General features: G+C 38.1%; 1 protein-coding gene across 1 annotated transcript in view; it reads left to right on the top strand.

Annotated features, from left to right (window-relative positions):
• The first annotated feature begins 1,500 nt into the window (after nt 1-1,500).
• Nucleotides 1,501-23,273, top strand: part of LOC149214994 (beta-galactosidase-like) — a 356,920-nt gene continuing 335,147 nt past the window's right edge. The window contains exons 1-2 of the mRNA XM_089392482.1: nt 1,501-1,651; nt 21,772-21,912. Of these exons, the coding sequence (XP_089248608.1) occupies nt 21,844-21,912 (69 nt within the window). The 5' untranslated portion in view covers nt 1,501-1,651; nt 21,772-21,843. The remainder of the gene's footprint in view (nt 1,652-21,771; nt 21,913-23,273) is intronic.

Here is a 23,273-nt window from a genome sequence, read left to right as displayed (position 1 = left end):
TTTATAAAGATTCCTTACCCTTTTAGACTGAGAGATTTACTAAGTATATTTAATTTGTGGTTATTGCAACTTGTCTTAGATTAGTCAATGCTTATGCTCAAGAATCTTGCCCACCCTTTATGCTTCTATTAGATAAGTTGTTTGAATTTGTGAGTGAGTTTTCAGTGGTTATTTTACTATAGCTAATGTGCCCTCATCTTCTTGCTCTTTATACCAACAATGATAAGGTTTAGGGCTGTTTTGTGTCGTTCATGATCCAATTCGATTAATTTGTTCATTTCTTCTTTTATGTGTTTGATATCAAGTTGATTCGTTGCGTTGAGTTATCATCTTGTTTTATTTTTAAAGCTTTAATCTCATCTCTCGAGGTGCGATCTTCTTGGACCATTAATTGTTTTTCGTGTTCTAAATCTTGCATCCTATATTTCATTTTTTGAATTTCAGTCAAGAAAATTTTAATTTTATCTTCTAATGATTTGTAGTTATTACTAAACATTGTGGATAATTCAACTTTATGTTTTGTAAACATTGTGGACAATTTGTATTTATACCAGGTTTCTCTTTCTTCCCTTTATTGTTTTAAAGACTTAATGTGTTTTTAGAGAATCTAGTATAATTTTGTTTGGCCTCCCTCCACTCCAAATAGATTTAGAAACATGGAGAAAAGTACTCATATTTTAATAAATATAATTTATTTATTCAAGCTTATGTGGTCGATAATGAATTAAGCAAAATTCTTTCATCATCTCATGATGAGCCACACTTATTGGTTAAAAAGCATCATCATTTCTATCAAAAGACTTTGGTTAAATATAATTTAATAAAAAAAATAATTTAATAAAATAAAGAGACAGAAGAGCCGGTGCACCTGAAATGGTTGAAGAGGCCAGTTACATTGCACAGAACAAAACGGTAGAAAGACTCCCTCCGGGATCCAAGAAAAACTCGAACAAAGACACAAAAGCGAACCGAGTATAAGTGATCCTCAACAGAAGGCGAACCGCAGAACCACCGAGAGATTGATAAAATCACCGAAGGAACAAAGATACAAAGGCGAATCGATTATAAGTCATCCTCAACAGAAGGCGAACCCCAGAACCACCGAGAGATTGATAAAATCACTGAGGCAACACAGAGAGAGCACTTATCCTCAACAAAAGGCGAACTGTTTATAAGCGAGTCGCAGATCCACCCACCGAGAGATTGAAGTCGATGTTTCAGGTCTCCCAAGAAGCACAATGCATATGTCTACAATAAAATTCGTGGAGTGCCCTCAACCCTCCCGTGCCGCCGAGATTTCACCACAGACAGGGTTAACGCAGGTCCAATCAGAGTTCACTCGAAGACCGCAGAGTTCACCTGAAGACCGCATAGTTCACCCGAAGACCACAGAGTTCAACTGAAGACCGCATAGTTCACCCGAAAGACACAGAGTGTTGACAATCGATTTAAATACAATATTTTAATATTAAATTTGTTTTTTCTTCTCGTGTATACCCCAAGATCGCAGAGTTCAGACCGCAAAGTTCAAATACCTGAAGACTACAGGGTTCAGACCGCAAAGTTCAAATACCAGAAGACCACAGAGTTCAGACCGCCGAGAAATGTTAGTTCTCAATTTCAGACCGCAGAGTTCAAATACGCGAACACCGTAGAGTTCAAACCCTATAAACCTTCTAATGTGGATTTTTACTATATTTTTTAATAATTATCTTTTTTATTTTAATTAATAAAATTAATTAAAATAATTAATTCTGATATATAAAGCACTGTGATTTTATGGTATTCATTTTTGGCTTTTTAAATTCTATGATCTTTAATTTTCTTAATTTATTTTTTCTCGGTAATGGTTTCGGATTAGCGGCACTCTGCCTCAATGCCACACTGCAAATGAAGCCTCCCACGGTTCACCACTCTTCAAAAGACTGCGCACTCGCCAAAACCTTCCCGGGCCCGCAGTTGTCTATAAAGCGACTTTTTGAAAGTTTTTTTTGGTGGGTTTTTCCGGTTGAAATTCGGAGGAATTTATTGGAATCGCAAGTTTGATAGTTAATTTCTGCACAATGAAAGCGTTTCAGAAGTTTTTCAGGGTGCTGAATCCAAATATGCAGTTTAAAAACCATTTTAACTGCAACAAATCAAGATTTAACCTTAATATCTTCCGCCTGATTCCGTCACCTGATAAAGTCACCTCTAATGTATTCCGTACAACATTTTGGTTAAGGACAACGCATTTTGAAAGGCTCGCTATCTTGCCATCATTCAGTTCCGAAAAACCTTAATTGCAGGTGCTCTGCTAAATTAGCCCTTTGCCACCACTCAGTTCCCAAAAAGGGCCTCTGCTAACCTGGCCCTCTGCCAGAATTCGGTTTCGAAACACAATGGCAGGAGCTCTGCGAACCGCCGCGATATTAGATGCTGCAATTCTTTTCAGGACGTTGTACACGGTGACCACAAATTTTGCGTTGGAATGCAGTTATTTATTTAAGAAAAAAAGTCTAATAATAAGAGTGTCTAAATAAGATACCCAAAATCCCCAAATTTTTAATAAAATAGCGCAGTCTCTCGTAAACATTCACGTTTTTGCCTTTGTATATTTCCGCGGGAATATTTTTATATTATATTCTTTGATCGTAATTTATATTAGTTTGGTTAAAATCCGAATAAAAAATGTTAGAATCATAGATGGTATTTTTAACTTTGAATATGTTTATATATTCAACCATGCATTTCAAGAATACTTAGGCGTCTCCTTCCATAACGCTACACAAAACGGGCAAGAACAAACCTTCCGAGGTCTATATAAATGATACCCACAACACATTCCCTCATAAATTCTTGGTTCCATACGATGAACCATCAAAAAGCACCTGAAGAATCTTAAAGCATAGAAACACTAGAATTCAGGCATGGTACAAGCTACTGCAGTCCTAAAGTTTTTTCCTACCGAGAACTTATAAAATGGCGTGCCAGGAGATGTAACCCACAAATTTCAAAAGGTGTTCTTAATCAAAGGACGGATAATCCATTACTTCGCATCCAAACGGTATTGCTGGTATGTGACTTCTTATCAGACCCACAATTTTTTCTTTCAGGGAAGCCCATCATTTCTTTATAGGTGATTCATCGCCCTATGTGTCCATAGATCCTTGGTTCGAGACTTTACTGCTATTTCTTGCATGAAGGAAGTAATTTGAAATTAGCAGGTCCTGTGTACTCATAAATTCTTGGTTCGAGACTGCGCTGCTATATCTTGCATGGGGGAAGGGATTTGAAATTAGCAAAGTCAGGTTTCTATAGCCGGGCTCCTCTATATAATGTTTGTTCAGCAGAATACCCACATGATAGATTATTATATGGTTTGGACAATTGACTAGGTTACAATGCACTAAGCGATGTTCAGACAGGAGCAGATAATTTCACTGAAAGCTTTTTAAATACAGCTATTGGCGACCTATCAATGGGTGGGACACGGTGTCGCAGTTAATGACATATGACCTCGTAACCCAACTTAACTACCATGATAGTTTTCGCTAAGACAGGCGAACATGACATGCGGGGATCGAAACGGGCCGATAGCAACACCAGCTTTTATTGACCCAACAAGAAAATCATGGCACCTTCCACTTATCAAACGGTTTTCCTGCCTGGGAAATCGAAACCAGGGGAGGGAATAACATCACCCCATTTGCCAAGCCCTTTTTTAGAGGGGCATATACTTTTTGACCCGATTTGTAGGCACTTAGCATGATTGCCTAGGATACTGCATTCTACCTTTAATCATATGTGGTTTATACATTAATGTACCATCAAACATGTCCAGGATGCTTATTAAAATCACTGTAAACAAAATCTGTACTCCCATTCAATTTTGGTACCCAGTGTTTGGAGGCAGAATTATAGAAAATATTTCTATGTAATCAATGAAAGGTTTGTGTTCGATGGGTTAAAAATATTAGATAACTATCAAGATCACAAAGATACTAAACAATCCTTGAAGGATACAGCTGATTAGTACTTAAACAATACACACATAAGGGTATTTGAATTTCAGGATACCTTCTATCTTTTCCCTAACAAAAATACACTAAACCAAGTGAAATTTAACGCATATATACAAATAATAAAAAAGGGAGGTCGATTATTTTGTTGTTGTTTGCTGCAGGTTCGAAGAGTTTGACGGCGGCAGGGAGAGAAAAATTCGACGACATAATAGTGAAGGTCGACGGAATGGAGAAGGATGAGAGTTCAAAGAGTTTTGTTTGCAGATGTGCAGCGACGGCCGAGATGAAGAGCAGGTCGAGCAGCAAGAGTTGAAACGCTGAAGGGTTTGGACAGCAGTTCGCTTGCAGGTTGACGAAAAGGAATGCAGGTTATGGTGGCAGCTATGCCGTTTGGGAGCACTAGTGAGGAGGGCAAGGGAGAAATGAGCAGCTCGGACCAGGTTTGCGGAGGAAGTGGCAGCGTGAAGGGTGAGGGATGGTACGCGGAGCTGCGTGAGGGTTTAAGGGTCAGGTGGGAATGGGTGCAGCAGATGGAAAGGAGAGACGCCAGAGAAGGGAAGGCAGATAGGGAATGAAGGCAATGAAACGCGTGAATGAAGAGATGGACGACTGAAAGAAACGCTGGTTTTGTTGCAGAGGCTTGAATGGTGAATCGATGGAGAAATATGGCTGCGGCAAGGGAGGTTGAATAGCATGGATAGAGCAGAAGAAGGTTTGCAGCAACGCTTCTTCCACAAATACGTAAAACTTCTTCAACAAGATGTGAAACCTCAACCCCAGGCAGCGACAAAAATACCTAGAGACTTCCAAAAAAATTTATGTTTGAAATTTTCAATTTAAATGTTGAATCCAATGCTTCAGATTTATTTGAAAAACCCTCAAAATTTTTCTTTAGATTTAAAATATTTTGGAACTCTTAAATTTTCTTCCAGATTTAAAGAAATTCAAACCCTTAGACTGCAAAATGCTAGATAGTTTCCTACAAAAACAATGTTGATTGACCTCCAAAGATCCAGATCTTACCCTCCGGGGCCTAGATTTGGACTCTGCACAACCTTTAGCTTCAGATCTGCCATCTGTCCCTGAAAACATAAACAGCGAGAATCTGAATATGCAAAAATAAATGAATCCCGAAAAACCCTAAGTCAGAAAAATGAAGAAAATTACAAATCTATATACAAAAATGGCAGATCTATCAGATCTAGGGATTGTGACTCCGACACCGCTCCCAGATTTGATGATCTGCGGCTCTCAACAGCTGGATCTAATGATTTAGCATAGAAAAAATAATTTCTTTTTGGATTTTCAAAGGAGGTACTAAGCTTTAAACCCTTTATGCATCACCCATAAAAATATCTTATGATAAGCCCGGGATCAAAATCAAATTGGGTTCTTCAGAAAACGTGGATCGAGAGTTGGCTGGTTCAGCCAAAAACTTCCCCAAATGCTTGACGATCTGATAATCAAGGATTTTCCTGCACAACTCAATTCAGTCCTCAATCATAGAGCGAGAGAACAGTAATAAAATTCAGATCTAATAGAGATACCTATTATTATATTCAAAACTTAAATTACCATTCAAACCCCAGTGACTAAGCAAGATACATGTACTCAGATCGCTCTTCAGAAAGCTATATCAATGGCCAAAAAGAAATATATGCATGAAAATAATACATCTTACAACATTTCGATGAAGAGTAACACCAACAAGAATTTAACCCCAAAGTTTTTTTTTATTGCTCATAAAAAAAAAATTACAAGAGAGAGCTTTTCGCTTAGTACACGATCAAAAGATCGGATGATTTCAATTGACAACTGACCTCCTATTTAAAGACAAATCTTCCAACGGCTAGTTCAAGTGATCACTGTCAAAACAATCTCGATCGTTGATGAGGATCAAAATTCCTTTTAATCTCATCCGTCGAAATTTTAAATATTAAGAAATTTCGAAATTATCAATTAAATGTATTTTAATTAAGTTAAATTTTTGAACCCTATTACTCCTAAAATCTATGGTCTCCCCAAGATTCACAAGGAAGGAGCCCCCTTAAGGCCCATCGTCAACACCATTGGAGGTCCTACCTACCTTCTTGCGAAGTTCCTTGCGTTAAAGCTTAAGCCCTTAGTTGGTCATACGGAGTCCTTCGTGAAAGACTCTGCTTCCTTTATTGAAGAACTCAAGGACATTAAGCTTGAACCTGGGGACATTCTTGTTAGTTTTGATGTTGTCTCCTGTTCACTTGCATCCCTATTAATGAGGCCATGGAGGTGATCAACCGCCTAATAGATCCTGACACTGCCAGATTGGTTGAGATCTGTCTCACTTCCACCTTCTTCAGTTTTGAGGGAGAATTCTTCGAGCAAACCTGTGGGGTTGCGATGGGCTCACCCCTTTCCCCTATCGTTGTTAATCTGTTTATGGAGGATTTTGAGTCCAAGGCTCTTAACTCTTCCAGGCTTTTGCCAAAGAAGGTATGTGGATGACACCAATGTCATCTGGTCTCATGGCCAGGATGAGCTTGATCTCTTCTTTGATCATCTCAACAATCAATCCTCAGCCATTAAGTTCACTAAGGAGTAGGAAGTTGATGGATGCCTTGCATTCCTTGATATTCTTATTTCTAAGAATAGTGATGGTTCCCTCGCCCATTGAGTTTTTCGGAAGAAAACTCATACGAAGCAGTATCTTCATGCCAGTTCCCACCATTTACCGGCTTAAAAGATGGGTGTTCTCAATACCCTTGCTGCTCGGGCCCTAAGGATCTCGGATGAAAAGAGCTTTGAGAATGAAAAATCCCATCTGCTTGATGTCTTTGTTGAGAATGGTTATAGTAGATACTTGGGTCAGAGGGCTTTCCTTAAAGCTTCCAAGAATTCTCTGACTAAAAGGGAACTGAAGGAACGAATTCCAGGTGTCCATCTTCCGTATGTTCAGGGGACCACTGATAGAATTGGAAGGATTCTCAGGAAGCATAGTATCCCTGTGACCTTTAGGCCCTTGAACACCATTCGTATGTCCCTCAGATCAGTGAAGGATCCCATCGACCCTAAGGATATGAAAGGTGTTTATATGATCCCCTGTTCCTGTGGGACCCCCTATATTGGGGAGACTGGTCGCTCCATTAATCAAAGGATTAGCGAGCACGCAGCGGACCTTAAGCATAGGAGAGCTAAGTCTTCCGCTTTAGCTGAACATGCTGAGAAAACCAATCATCATGTTTGTATTGAGGAGGCTAGTGTTATTGCTAAGGTTTCGCATTTCCATCATCGAAAATTTCTCATTTCCCACACCGGTTTTCAGTTTCACCTTATTTCTCCAAAATAGTTAAATGCCCTTTCCCATATCCATACATTCAACAACAGAAAAATAAATTTTGTTGAAAACACAAATTCTGGAAATATAACAAAATGCTGGAAAATGCAGAAATAAATATCAGCACATACAGATATCCATTTAACACATTTAAACACAGTGATTTTTGGTCATGGTGACCTTAGAAAAACCCCCTACAACTCTTGGGGAAAACCAGTTCAAAAGCTCCTTATTTCTGAAAAATGCTTTTACAGTAAGAGAAGTATTCAGCGAAAAAACGACAAGCAAACTTTTACAACTTATCTCGTTTTCCGTGCCTCACAGCCAACTGGAAAAACTTGCAAACAACAAAATAGAACAGCAATAAATGCTGTATGGCCTCGATTTTTGTGCCCAAATTTCAGCCTTAAATGTTGATGTACGGACTGCCTAGAAAAGCGTGCATGTTGCCATAAATGCTGTTGTACAGTTTTCCTCGATTTCTGTGCAGAAAACAACAGTACAACTATACGGATTTCTGCCTAGAAAAGCGTGCCAAGGTACAACCACTTGCTGTACAGCCTCCCTTGAAAAATGTGCCAACAAATTTCAGATTTTCTGCTCCTCGATTTCTGTGCTAACTTGTTGTACGACCTCCTTGGAATCTGAGCCAAAACTGCTGTACGGCCTTTCTAGAAAATTGTACGCAAAACCTGCCTTTCACTATGTGCTAACTTAGTTGTACGGACTTGCTGAAACGCTGCCTTGGAATGTGTTCCAAGCTACTGCCTCATTCTCCTCACTGTCCATAAATCTCCCTTGCTCTCTTGCTCTTCTTCTCTCAATCTGCTCATGTAAGAATGAGTGACCTTTTCCTCCTTTAATCTAACCCTAAGTGACTTTTGGGGAATCCCTAAATCCAATGGCTGAAATAGATTGAGATCTAGGACTGAGATTAAATGCTCATTTAAATCTCACTTTCTATTTTTTAATTCACCCCACTTTAATAGAGACCCACTTAGTCATTTATTTTCAAAGTCACTTTTCCTTTCTAATTTTACATTGACTTTATTAAAGTCACTTTAAAATTAGACTTTAGTAACTTTATCACTTAAAGTCACTTTTAAATTAGATTTGACTTTATAAAAATTATAAAGTCACTTTAGGAGAAAAATTAAATTCTTTTGGACACTTTTCTTTAGGCCAAAGATCAAAGCCTTAGGGAACCACCTGTCCTCCGGTACCAAATTTCAACACTCCCTCTTACCGAGGAAGGTGTTCCTCACCACACCCATCTTGTCTCTAAAGTAGACATGCTTGCTCCGTGGTAAGGCTTTGGTAAGAATATCTGCAACCTGCTCATCAGTGGGAATATACTCAAGCTTCACAGCTCCCTTCTGAACATAGTCTCTGATGAAATGATATTTGATCCCGATATGCTTTGACCTGTCATGAAACACTGGATTCTCCGTGAGTTTAATGCAACTCTGATTATCACAGTAAATTGCGGAAGGTTTCAACGGCTGACCAAATAAGCCAAACATCTTGCGAAGCCAGATGGCCTCACAACTAGCTAGACTGGCTGCCATATACTCTGCTTCAGCTAAACTCAATGCTACTGACTGCTGCTTCCGGCTGAACCATGACACTACTGCCGAACCCAACCCAAAACAACACCCTGAAGTGCTCTTCCTATTAGAAGCACAACTTGCCCAATCAGAATCAGTATAACCTGCCAATCTTACTCCATCCCCCTGCCTGTAGTCCAGACCATAATCCACTGTCCCCTGCAAGTACCGCAAAATGTGTTTTGCAGCCACCCGGTGAACCTTCCTAGGCTCACACATAAACTGACTCATCGTATTGACTGCAAAACAAATATTTGGTCTAGTGTTGACCAAATACATCAAGGAACCAATCAGCTGCCTGTACAATGTGGGATCCACCAACTCGGAATCCGAAGCATGAAGCTTCTTCCAGTTGGTGATCATCGGTGTCGACATGGGTTTACTATCCTCCATGTGGAATCTGCCAAGGATGTCCACAATATACTTCCCCTGCCCCAGGAAGAAATGCCCCTCCTCCTGCCACACCTCCAAACCAAAAAGTAATGCATCAAGCTGATGTCCTTCATCTCAAACTCCACTGCAAGATCTCTCTTGCAGTGCTCTATGAGTCTCTCTGCACCTGTAATGACCAAGTCATCCACATACAACACTAGAATGAGAGGCTCCTCACCTATCACAATATAGTAAAGGTTCGGATTTGCCTCACTCTTTGTGAAACCCATCCCCTGCAAGTATGTATCTATCATGGAGTACCAAGCTCTGGGAGCTTGCTTCAGGCCATAAAGGGCCTTCTTCAGTTTGCACACATGGGACTCCTTCCCATGCACCTCAAAGCCCTGTGGCTGCTCAATGTACACCTCTTCTTGTATGAAGTCATTGAGAAATGCGGTCTTCACATCCATCTGGTGGATCTTCCAACCCATCTCTATTGCTATCAATATAATGGAGCAGATCGAAGTATATCGAGCCACGAGAGCGAAGGTCTCCTCATAATCAACTCCCTCTACCTGGGAGAACCCTCTAGCCACAAACCTCGCTTTGAATTTCTCAATGCTGCCATTTGCAACATGCTTTACCTTGAAAAGCCATCTGGAAGTAACCACGGATTTGCCTTCAGGCCTCGGCACAACCTCCCAAACATCATTCTTCATGATAGAAGAATACTCCTCCTGCATGGCCTCTCTCCAGGCCTGCTAGCCAGCTGCCTCCTTATAGCTAGAAGGCTCTGAGTCAAGGATGCTGGTCCATTGCCAAATAGCTACAAAACCTCTCAGGTGGTCTACTCTCTTTGACCGGCCTCTTAGGCTCAGCAACAGATGTGGCATCTTCAAGGTGTCCTGAACCCACAGATCAACAAATAGTGATGTCAGTGCCAATGCTAAAAAATGCTTAAAATAGTAAAAATTGCCAAACTTGATGAAAAATCAATTTTTAGGATATTTTTAAGGGTTGGACTAAGAAAATTTCAGATCTGATATACTTATTTCAGCCGTGAAATAGTGGCAGATTAGCAAGATAAAATTGCCAGAAATAGATAACCAATATTTTTAGAAATGGCAAAATATACTAAAACTTGAAAATTTCCAATTTGAGGGCTTTAAGAGAGTTTGATTCAACAATTTTCAGAACTGATAATTTTATGATAGATCAAAAGATTGAAAATACTACATATAATTCCCACAATGTTTAAAAATAGTAAGTTTGCTGAAAAAACTGAAAATTCAGATTTTTTAGACTTTAATTAGGATGTGATTAAGAAATGTTCAGATCTGATTTTTATAATTTTGCAAAATTTTCCAGCAAACTAAAATGTCAAATCTAGGTCAAATTAGAGATGCCCGAGTGGCAAAAAATTGTGAAAACAAATATTTTGCAATTCTAAAGAATTTTGACCATATAGAATTTGATTTTAGGGCCTAATTATCTGTGATTTAGTTGCTGTAATGAAATTGAAGCAAACTAAGGGTTTGGAGGTCAAACCCTATGCCTAAGGCCTTGAAGATCCCACTGTTGAAAATTGTTGAAATTTTGGGATTACCTTGCCGCTTGCTAGATATGAATTTTGAGATCTTAATCCTGCAAAACCGTCAAGTATTTAGCCTTAAAACTTCAGCTTAGGGTTTTGGGTCAATTTTGGGGCAAAAGAGGCTAAGAATTGGAGAACAGGGCTAAGAAAAGCCAATTTGTAGGGATAAAAGGGCTGAAATGATAGATCGGGGGTTGAAATGGCAAGAGGAGGCCAAAAATTGAAAACCATTGTCTTGAAAATTTCTAGATTTGAATTTTGCCGTCAAATCTTCAGTGAATGGCCCTGCAAAATTGTATAGAGACTAGATCTTACCTTTAAGGGCCTAGATCTAGCTCTTCTCTCACTTGATCCCTTTATCCAACCTGCAAAAAATGAAAATAAAAACACCCAAACCCCAAATATATACAAAACCCCAACCCAAGTTAGAAAAAATAAATTACAATTACAATTTACAATTTAATTCACAAAATATACATGCGTTTTTAAATGGAATTTGAGAAAATAAAATTTTCAATATTTTTTACTTGAAAGAATGACTAAAATGCTTCAAAAAAATTAATGATTCACTATAGCCCAAGCGAAGTTTAAATCCACCATATAAAAACTAGGGATTCAAGCAACAGTGATTCTTGCCCAAGTTTGTGAACTTGGAGACCAAGGACTAGAGTACTTGCAAACACTATGTATTTATCTCAAAAAATAATCTGTTAGATCACATGGGGAATCAAACCACCTAAGATTAGCTCAAAACTATCAATAATATGATTTTATCTCCATCTAATGAAAAACATAGCTTACCAATATTCAACGCAACATAGAGATGCCCATAGTCAGCACATACCACAAATCAATAAACAAGAACACCTTCAATTGCACCCCAAAGTCTTTTATTATGATAGAAAAAATAGTTCCCAGCAGGACAATAGTTTACACAATGCTTCAACAACGAGAGATCAAGATGACTAGAGAGTCAGAGACTCAAATGACTTTCTAATTTATAGATAACGACTAGATTCCTTGATCCTTGTCAAAATAAGCTTGGCCGTTGATAAACACTTCAAGATCTTTTAATCATGGCCCTTGATTTTTTATTTTTGAGGAATTTTCGAATTTATCACTTAATTCCATTTTAATTAGCTCAAAATTATTATTTATTTATTTATTTTTTTCCTGAATTGGACTAATTCTATTAAGCAAAAATATGGTACAAGAGGATACATTCAAGAGAGACAGAAAACCGCAACCAGAAATGATAGGACTATCAACCTCGGTTCCGGAGAAGGAGTAAGACAAACAAGGAGCTACAACATGTGGCTGGGAGCCTAAAGAAGCACGGACTTCTACCCTAAAAGGGTAGAGGCCTCAACACGAAGCTTTTTCCCTTTCTTTTTTTTGACTTCGACCTAACCATTTTGGGGTGGATGAGCAATAACAACTTGAAGATTGGGGTCCTCCACAGGGGAGCCCTCCTTTTCTGAATCAGAGGAGGAGGACAAATGGACGCGTTTCTGAGCAGTGGCTGTATCAGAGGAAGGCGCCAGACCATCGGTGGAAGGGACCACGAAATGAGGGGCCTGATTCAATTCTTCATCGCTATCTTCATCTTCAGAGCTGGAGGAATCAGAATCCACGACTGGAGGTGGAGAGCAAGGAGCCCATCGTTTGGACTTAGGCTTGGAGATGTTGGCCTTATTCTTTTTTGCTGGGCGAGATGGGTAGGTGTTCTGCAAATGCCCAGATTGGTGGCAATGGCGGCAACGAAATGCAATATTCTCGTAATCCAGTGTCTGGGTCCAGACAAAGTCGTTTATCTTGAGATTGATTTGTTCTGGAAGTCCTTTGCTCAAGTCTAACTCCACACATACTCTTGCATATGAGTAGAGACCTTTGGATTCCCGCCATAAATCTCCCCTAATGAAGCTGCCCAAGGTGTCGCCTATAGCTCTAAAGACACGAGTATTCCATAGGTGGGCAGGTAAGTTTGGAAGCCTGATCCATACAGGTGTCTTGGTAATCACTGCAGTTGCTGGATCAAAATCTGGGAACCAAGGAGTCAAGAAGAGCCCTGCAGTTCCCATGAACCAAGGGCCCTCTTCTAAGGCCTTTTCATAATGCTTACTGTTATCAAATAGAACAATGAAGTAACCTTTTGAACAAAAAAAGATCTTACAATGATGTGTCCAGTTTGCATGGATCCATGCATAGAGATCCTGAGATCGCGGCCACAGTCCATTAAATCTGCAAATGATGGCTCTTTCTGCAAATTCTTGAAGTTGGGTTGCCAGATCTTCATGGGTGAGTTCAGCAGAGGGAACTTCTTCAATCTTGTCAACCAAGAAGGCCTTAGATTTAAGGGCTTCCGGGGGTTTGGGGTTCTCAGAGTGTACTGCATCTTTGTATGAGAAGGGCCGAGCAGAGGATGACTGTCCCGCTGCACCTCCTCTCAGACGAAGGGTTACCACCACAGAGCTGTTCCTGGAAATGCTGTAAGAAGAGAGGGGAAGAGGGTCTTCAAGTTGTTTACCTTGAAAGAGAAGTCGCTGAAGGCTTGATGGGATCCCCATCCGGCGTTCTAGATTCAGTTTGAGTTCCTGCACCAGATCTGAAGGACTGACCCATTGCATGATGGTTCTGCCTGTAGGCTGAGAAATTTGGATCTGAAAGGAGTCAGAGAAGTGCCTTGACCCCATGCCAGGGCTTCTTGTGCTTCCTAGAGCAGATCTGCCGTGGCTATTTCCCATCCGGGGTGTCGGACCTGCAAGATCTTGGCCGATCTGTTTGTTGAGAGCCCGATCTGATTGATCAGCGGCGGATCTGGGGATTTTGTACCTTCTTATGCTTGAAGTGAACATCCCGGCCCCTTGCATCGTTCTCCCAGGGGCGGAGGTAGCAGATCCGTGAAGTGGGGTTGCTAGTCCTGCGCTGACGGCGATGCAAAACCTGTTTTTCTGATTGCGAGTGTCTGGGAGCCTGAAGGGCCATGCGTGATCAATGAGGAAGACGTTGGAGTCCTTGGCCGTGGCATTGCAGGATAGCACCAGGCGCCTCTGCTTACCCTCTTCACCGAGATCGATCTGGAGGAAGTTGCTTCCAACGAAAGTTTCCGTGGAAAGCTTGTCTAACAAATGTTGAAAAAGGATTTGGGGAACGCCTGGAGCTGCTAATAAAATGGCCTGGCCCTCTAGATCTTTGGGTGTGGACTTGGAAAGATTCACCGCTTGAAAAACATCATTGCACCCAGTGACGGCGGCGTTTAAACTGCCTTCTCCCAACAGTTCCACTCGGAAGGGCTCGAGCCTTTCTGCAGCGCCCGGTGTGCCCAAGAGATGGCGTATCTTCGTCTCATTCTCTAGATCGCTCACTGAGGCATGAACGTTGTAACCCTGGTTGAGGAAGCCCTTCACTAGCCAGGAATCCATGAAACCAGTCGCTCCCGACGCGCGCACAGAGGTTGCATGGACCTTGACCATCGCAGGAGCCATTCTCATGTTGCCCCAATTAGCTCAAAATTATTTATTTAGAGCTAATTTCCTAAAAAATTTGACTTTGACTTGACCACCAAGGTCCATGGGTCCAAATTTTCTATGAAAAGACAGTACTCCCTTGGTGGAGGACTTTTTAAATTTGATTCTTTCAAGACCCACGAATTTTTCCATTTGGAGAATTTATTTTCCTAGACAATTTAATTTTGACTCTAATTAATTAATTTTCTGGCTTAGGATTTAATTTTATTTTGCTTGAAAAATTAGTTAATTTATACATGAGGGGATTAATTATTTTTCCAACCCTCTATTACATATGATTTTTCCTTTAAAGACCCAAAGAGGAGATACACATTTGTCTTAGATCCTCAAGACACATAACTCATCTGCGACTCAATATGATCTAGTAAACCAAGTGATTTGTAATAAAATAATTTAGCTAATTAGCCTAAATTATTCCCAAACCACTTTTACATTGGACTCTACTAAAACACTAGGACTCACCTAATAATTCAACAATAAATTTCACCCTAGCTTTGGGGGTTTAAGCTGGAGGGAAAAACTCTTCTAATTAGCTGTGTCGAAAAACACTGGTAATCAATGAGGTTAAAAAACCTCCTAGGATGGAACTCGTTATCAAATTATAGACTTACTTAGGTTGTTACATAGACTCATAGTTTTACTAAGATCATTTACAATATATAACTTGCAGAATGAGATGACTATGACACACAATTTGCTAATATGTGATCCGATCCTTGTTGAAAAATTTGGTACTTCCATTTCCTTGGAACTTTGACAGTTTGAGTGCAACATCTTGCTCCATATGCGGACACGTTGCTTCCATGATGTAACGTGAGAACCCCAGAATCCTACATCCAAGGAAACAAAAGTCCATCAAATAGATATCCATTCAACATTGAAATCATCATGCATATATAGAAAATACCACTAGAATATAAAATCTATCTTAGCAAAATGAAATATAAAAAACATAATATAAATGCGTGAAACAAACTAGCTAATGCCCTAAATGAAAGGGAGTAGGGTTAGAGATACTATAGGAGATGCCCTATGGCATCATATGTCTTCAACATGGTGCATACTGAGGATCTGTCGACTCTCTGGCAAGTCTGTGGGCTGCTTTTCGGATGTGCCACGCTGAATTCTGAAAATGCTAGGACTGTGACTCATCTGAATATCCACCTATTCTCAGCCATCAAATTCATGAAACTTCTTTCTCTTTCCTTTTCTTTTTGGTAGGCCATGATTTCAATAATGTGACTACCATAGATTTTCATTCTTGATTCTGAGAATGCCTGGATGAAGGATCTGAACAATCTAAAATATGCCCAACCTTATTATGAATGTACTTTGTCAAAGGTGGTACATACATCTGATCTTGCTCAATTTCTTTTCCAACCTTGGCACTTCCAATTGACCTGTATTGAGTGGGGCAAGTAACCTCCTGGCAATGAGTTGAGAACTGCTCTGGCGGCCTAGGAGACCTGTGATTCGTGAAAAGCCCTTTGTGCTTCCCCTCTAAATCCTTCAGTTTGTGCTGAAGTCCCAAAATCTGTATCTTTTCCATTATTTGTAGCTTATTCTGAAGAGTGGTCTTTTCAATTCTGACGACATCCATCTGGTTAGAGTGTTCAACCTTTAGAGCATTGATCTCTTTGGCATGGCCTTCCTCCATGATCAACAACTTATTCTGAAGGCATATATGATTGGCTTCCATATCCTTAATTACTTTGTCACTATCCGTTTTTATGGTAATCAAATTATCCTGCATATTGGACATCATAGCTTCCATCTCTTGAGCGCACTTTTCTTCTATAGTTGACAACCTGCTCTGAGAATTGATTTCCATGTCCCTTATCACGTTATTATGAATTACTTGAATATAATCAATTTCTTCCTTATGATTTATTTCCATGGTGACCAGGCAACTTTGCATGGTGGCCATCTGATTAGAATGAGCAATTTCCATGGTTTTTAGATCCTCAGCATGCTGCCTTTCTATGGCTAATAATCGGTTTCGAAGATTGACCTCCACATCCTGAATAGAGCTTATTTCATTCTTATGATTTTTCTTTTATGGAGCTTAAGCTCTTCAACATGCTTTTTCTCCATAGCCATCCACCTAATGTGTAAGGATTTCATTTCCTTGGAGTGATCTGCCACTAATCTCTCTTGATTAAGTTCCATTGTTTTCATCAATTGAGCTTGATTGACTTGCATGTCTCTAAGCCTTTGGGTTAATTCCCTGATAAGATCTGCTTGATCACTTGTTCTCGCGTTTCCACTATCTCGGATTCTGATCGCAAAGGCACATGTGGATTCATCATGAAAGTGGTCACAAGGTCTACAATATGGGACTTCTTGATCCTTATTATGCGGCAACTCATTCTCTTGATACCTTTCTATGATATTTGGATCCTTCACATGACCACTTTCATCTTTTTGCTCAGCACTAGAGGCACAAGGTGAGCCCCTTTGACTTTCATATTTATCTTTAAAAGCATTGATGATGTCTTGTAAAGAATCAAAGGAGTCATCAAGAAACTTGCAAAACCAATCTCTAGCATCATCTTCCAAAGATAAGTCCATATTGATGTCTTCATGATCATAACATGAAGATCTACAACACATGATCATACAACGAGTAACCATAAGATATGTTTTGCAACAATAATTTCATCATTACCCATGAACAAAGGCAATTTATTAATGTCATTTTTTGGAATATCGTGAAGAATGTTAGTAAAATGACACGGGGAAGACAAGTCATCCATTATGTTCTGCTTTATGGGAAAGGGGGCTAATGGATGTCAGAGAGAAATCTTTGTTCAAGAAAAACAAGAGATCCACAAGAAGCGAACTTCTTGCAGAAATTATTGTAAGAAATGAAAGAAATGGAGTCGCCACATGAATCTAGCTCCAAGATCCAAAAGGCAAAAAACCGAAAAATTAGTCAAGGATCAAGCAGATGGATATCAGGGAGAGCTTCCTGCTTGAGAAAAATGGATGAATAAGTGGAGTCGCCACCCATACAGGAAACCAACTTAAATGTCCAGGTGCTAAAAGTGTGAATGAACAAAGTGATAAAGTGATGAGAAGATGAAAAATGATGAGATCTAGGTGCCAAAAATGTGGTGTTGGTGGGATAAATGAAAAGATGGAATATGATTTCGAAGATTATGAGAAATTGTCGTAAAGCCAAGGTCCAATAAATTGGTCCCTGCCAATGGCGCCAAAAAATGTTGTGCCACTTGACAGGGTAATGAAATGATAGCGAAATGAAGGATTGTAGGATAGGAAGATTGTCGTAAACCCCAACAATGAGCAACCTCGTACTCGGCAACGACGCCAAAAAATGTTGTGCTGCTTGACGGGCTAGACGGAAAAATGAGAGATCAATAATGAGAATGACATAAATCTCGATAACGAGATAAACTCGTCCCTGGCAGCAACGCCAAAAAATATTGTCGCCCGTGTTGTAGAGACACCGCGACAATGCTCAGGATAGGGGTTGTCACTCTGATTCCCGCCCACTCCATTCTAGCTGTCTCCCAACAACAGGCTATGGGGGTAGTCCCTATGGAATGAGGTGAAGGGAAGTAAGTTGAGAAATCAACTTACCTGAGAGACACGGATGAGTGGCCTAGCCACTTGGTTGGCCTTCAAGATTATAATTAAATTAGATTTTCTATTATGAGACTAGTGCCTTAATGGAGTCATAAATTCTTTCTTCTTATGAATTGGGACCAAATGACCGGATGGACACCCGTTGCTCGAATGGTTGACTAACCTATGTGAGATGCTTATGCAAGAGATTATGAGTGACTGCTATCTTGGATTAAGATTGGTTAGATTACTTAAGTACTTATGTGAGATTTATCTTAAGAGTACTTAACAATGTTATGATGCAATCTTAAACAAGATAAGCTTCAAGAGATACGCGTGTAAACTTCAAGTAACCAATTCACCAATTAACACAAGATGTAATGCCAAGCTACGAGATCAATGAGATTAGCCAATTTCAGATGTATTTCAACAATAAATATTTAGAAAATTCAGACTTGATCAATGTTATAACAACATTAAGAAAATGCTAAACCAACAATGCTTATGTTTGCCCATGATCACAAAAATATGTCAACTTAGAAAATATGTATGTTAGCTTTCTCAAGATATATCTTTCAGTAAAATTTCTGATTTGAAGTATAATTTGCAGCAATAAGTTAACCCACAGATCAACAATAATGATGTCAACACCAATGCTAAAAAATGCCTAAATATAGTAAAAATTGCCAAACTTGAGGAAAAATGAATTTTTAGGAATTTTTTAGGGTTGGACTAGGAAAATTTTAGATCTGATATACTTATTTCAACAATGAAACAGTGGCAGATCAGCAATATAAAATTTCCATAAATAGATAACCAATATTTCCAGAAATGGCAAAATACACTAAAACTTGAAAATTTCCAATTTGAGGGCTTTAGGAGACTTTGATTCAGCAATTTTCAGAACTGATAAGTTTATGACAGCAGTATATTAATGAAAGATTAATAGACTGAAAATACTACAAATAATTCCCACAATGTTTAAAAATAGTAAGATTGCCAAAAAACTGAAAATCCAGATTTTTTAGACTTTAATTAGGATGTGATTAAAAAATGTTCAGATCTGATTTTTATAATTATGCAGAAATTTCCTGAGAACTAAAATGTTAGATCTAGGTCAAATTAGAGATGCCCAAGTGGCAAAAAATTGTGAAAACGAAGGTTTTTGCAATTCTAAACAATTTTGACCATATATAATTTGATTCTAGGGTCTAATTATCTGTGATTAACTGTTGTAATGAAACTAAAGCAAAATGAGGGTTTGGAAGTCAAACCTTAGGCCCAAGGCCTTGAAGATCCCACTGTTGAAAATCGTTGAAATTTTGGGATTACCTTGCCACTTGCTAGATATGAATTTTGAGACTTTAATCTTGCAAAAATGCCAAGTATATAGCCTTCAAACTTCATCTTAGGGTTTTGGGTCAACTTTGGGGAAAAGAGGCCAAGAATTGGAGAACAAGGCTAAGGAAAGTCAATTTGTGGGGATAAAATCGCTAAAATGATATATCGGGGGCTGAAATGGCAAGAGGAGGCCAAAAATTGAAACCCGTGTCTTGAAAATTTCTAGATCTGAATTTTGCCATCAAATCTTCCATAAATGGCCCTGCAAAATTGTTTATAGACTAGATCTTACCCTCAAGGGCCTAGATCTAGCTCTTCTCTCACTTGATCCCTTGACCCAACTTGCAAAAATGAAAATAAAAACACTCAAACTCCAAAAATATACAAAATAGATCTAAAACACCAACCCAAGTTAGAAAAAATAAATTACAATTTAATTTACAAAATATACATGGGTTTTTAAATGGATTTTGAGAAAATATTTTTTTCAATATTTTTTACTTGAAAGAATGACTAAAATGCTTCAGAAAAATTAATGATTCACTATAGCCCAAGCGAAGATTAAATCCACTATGTAAAAAACTAGAGATCCAAGCAATACTGATTCTTGCCCAAGTTTGTGAACTTGGAGGCCAATGATTGAAGTACCTGCAAACACTATGTATTTATCTCAAAAAATAATCTGTTAGATCACATGGGGAATCAAACCACCTAAGATTAGCTCAAAACTATCAATAGTATGATTTTATCTCCATCTAATGAAAAAACAGATCTTACCAATATTCACCACAACATAGGGATTCCCGTAGTCAGCACATACCACAAATCAATAAGCAAGAACACCTTCAATTGCACCCCAAAACATTTTATTATGATAGAAAAAATAGTTCCCAGCTGACAATAGTTTACACAATGCTTCAACAACAATTCTAGTAAGAGATCAAGATGACTAGAGACTCAAATGACTCTAATTTATAGATAAATCTTCCAAATGGAAAAATAATGGCTAGTTTCTTTGATCCTTGTCAAAATAATCTTGGCCATTGATAAACACTTCAAGATCTTTTAATCTTGGCCCTTGATATTTTATTTTTGAGGAATTTTCGAATTTATCATTTAATTCCATTTTAATTAGCTCAAAATTAATTATTAGATCTAATTTCTTCAAAAATGTGACTTTGACTTAACCACCAAGTTCCAAGAGTCCAAATTTTACTTGAAAAAGACAATATTCCCTTGGAGGACCTTTAAAATTTGATTCTTTCAAGACCCACGAATTTTTCCATTTGGAAAATTTATTTCCCTAGACAATTTAATTTTTGACTCTAATTAATTAATTTTCTAGCTTAGGATTTAATTTTATTTTCTTGAAAAGTTAATTAATTTACACATGAGGGGATTAATTATTTTTCCAATTCTCTATTACATATGATTTTTCTTTTAAAGACTCAATGAGGGAATACAATTTGTCTTAGACCCTCAAGACACATAACCCATCTGCGACTCAATCTGATTTAGTAAACCAAGTGATTTGTAATAAAATAATTTAGCCAATTAGCGTAAATTATTCTCAAACCACTTTTATAGGACTCGACTAAAACAATAGAACTCACATAATAATTCAACAATAAATTTCACCTTAGCTTTGGGTTTTAAGCTGGAGGGAAAAAAAGTCTCGTGATTAGCCATGTCGAAAAACTCAGATGATCAGTGAAGTTAAAAAACCTCCTAGGATGGATTTCGTCATCAAATTATAGGCTTACCTAGGTTGTTACATAGACTCATGGTTTTAGTAAGATCATTTACAATATATAACTTGCAGAATGGGATAACTATGACACACGGACTGCTGATATGTGATCCGATTCTTGTTGAAAAAATTGGTACTTCCGCTTCCCTGAACTTTGACAATTTGAGTGCAATAGGGTCTACATGTTTTTACTAATTATCTTAAAAGTACTGTCTTATACCCAGGAATTCTTTGTGTCTCATTGATTGAGTGTCGTGTATGTTTAATAACATAGGCTTTAAATTGATTCTTGTTAATTATGTTGCACATTCTTGTGTTCCAAGATGTGTTGGTAGAGTTTTTAAGCAAAAATAATGATACTCCATTGTGATATGATAAGTTAGACCTTTGTGTGCATATGACATTTCATGCCTTATTCAGGTTGGCACGTTTGATCTATCAAGATATGAAATGTAATACATTGTGCATAGTTTTCATATTTGATTACAAGAAATAGCGACTATTTTACTATTTATGACATTTTTGTATTCAGTGAATATTATCAATAACAATCAGCAAAATGAATGCCTAATGAGGCTATTTTGATAACATAAATACAGTTGGATTTTTTTGTTTCAGTCTGAAATTTAATTTTATGCTAATATATCTAAAAGTCAATAGCTGTTCGTTTTGTAGATAGAGAATGAATATGGAAATGTTGAAGCTGCTTTTCCAGGCGGTTCTTCATATGTGAAATGGGCAGCAAGTATGGCAGTGGGATTGAATACCGGTGTTCCTTGGGTCATGTGTAAACAACCTGATGCACCAGATCCAGTAGTAAGTATCATCTAGTTATATGTCATTTTTTATTATATTTAGTAGTTAACTTTCTTAAAAATCTACAAAGGTATGGCTCTATTGTTTATTTTTGTGTTTTTAATATTCATGAATCAGACCGGGGAAATGAGTAACTTGGAAGAATCTCACCTGCAGGACACAGTCTTGAAACCTTTGTGCTGCCACTATAAACCCCAATTTTTACACTCAAAGCCTAGGATTTGAATCAAGATGGGCACATTAACACTAGTAATACCAACCACTCAGTCTACCCTTGACGGGTGTATAGCTCTATTGTTCATTTACTAGAGATTTTTTTATTTTAAGAAACTTTTTATTTTTATTTTTTTTGGTTTTCTTATATAAAAAATACGAACAAATAATTAAATTTTGAATTGACCATTATAGATGACATTGATATAAGGATATAATTCTTATTTTTATTGTTTATCTTATTATAAGGTTCACAGACTCACATCTGGTCTTAGAAATGCGTAAATTTTGAGAAATATTGTTTAATGCAAATTCAGAAATTTTTCCTCAACCTTGTGGTTCCCAACTTTATTGTCTGTGGACTTTTAGCATTAGGCTGGCTCTGAAATAACTGCAACAGTATATATTTCACTCAAGTCAAACCAAATACACAAGCCAGTCCAAGAATATAAATATCAAACAATTGTACTGCAAGGAAAAATATGTTCCCAACATTTAAGACACAATTCCTCACAAATAATATCTGAAAATAACTTAATGATGGCAGATTTCTTACATGCCAAATCTGCCCTCTTAGCTTCTATATACTTGTCAAATCACTCAATAAAACCTTCTAAATGTTCATGATAAATTAGCATACCAAACAGTCATAAAAACTATTCATTCACCATGAGAATATAAACCGAAATCAGACCTGCAAGTACACAAAGTTTGGGCAGTGTTACTGCCCAAAACATTGTTTTATGTGATAAAGTTCTAAAGCACAAGACAGACCCTAGGGACACTACATAAGACATACCCATTGTCACCAGGTAGCTCCTTGACACTTTTTTGGTTGGCTCCCCTCCAGCATAAGAGGTGTATCCCTAAAGTCCCTCGACCTAAAATGTGATGGATTAAAGGAATAATGATAAGACTTAGGAGGACAGATCTGATCTCTTTTTTTATAATTGAATATATTTCACATTTATTAACAACAAAAGGAATTGTTGATTTTATAATATTTAGAGGTGGTTGAATGGGATATTAACACCTAGAACAGTTTTGGGCATATGGAGTCGCAAAAGACAATTCAATGGGCTGTTTTATTATTATATATGGATAGTATGTGGCTGAGATAAATTTGCAACAATTACGTAACTTTGTTG

This window comes from Pinus tabuliformis, chromosome 1_1 (genome assembly GCF_031772625.1).
Source record: "Pinus tabuliformis cultivar Carrire ecotype Pingquan chromosome 1_1, CPIR1, whole genome shotgun sequence".
Classification (NCBI taxonomy): Eukaryota; Viridiplantae; Streptophyta; class Pinopsida; order Pinales; family Pinaceae; genus Pinus; species Pinus tabuliformis.
Note: the sequence above shows the minus strand (reverse complement) of the source record. Positions and strands in the feature narration are given on the sequence as shown.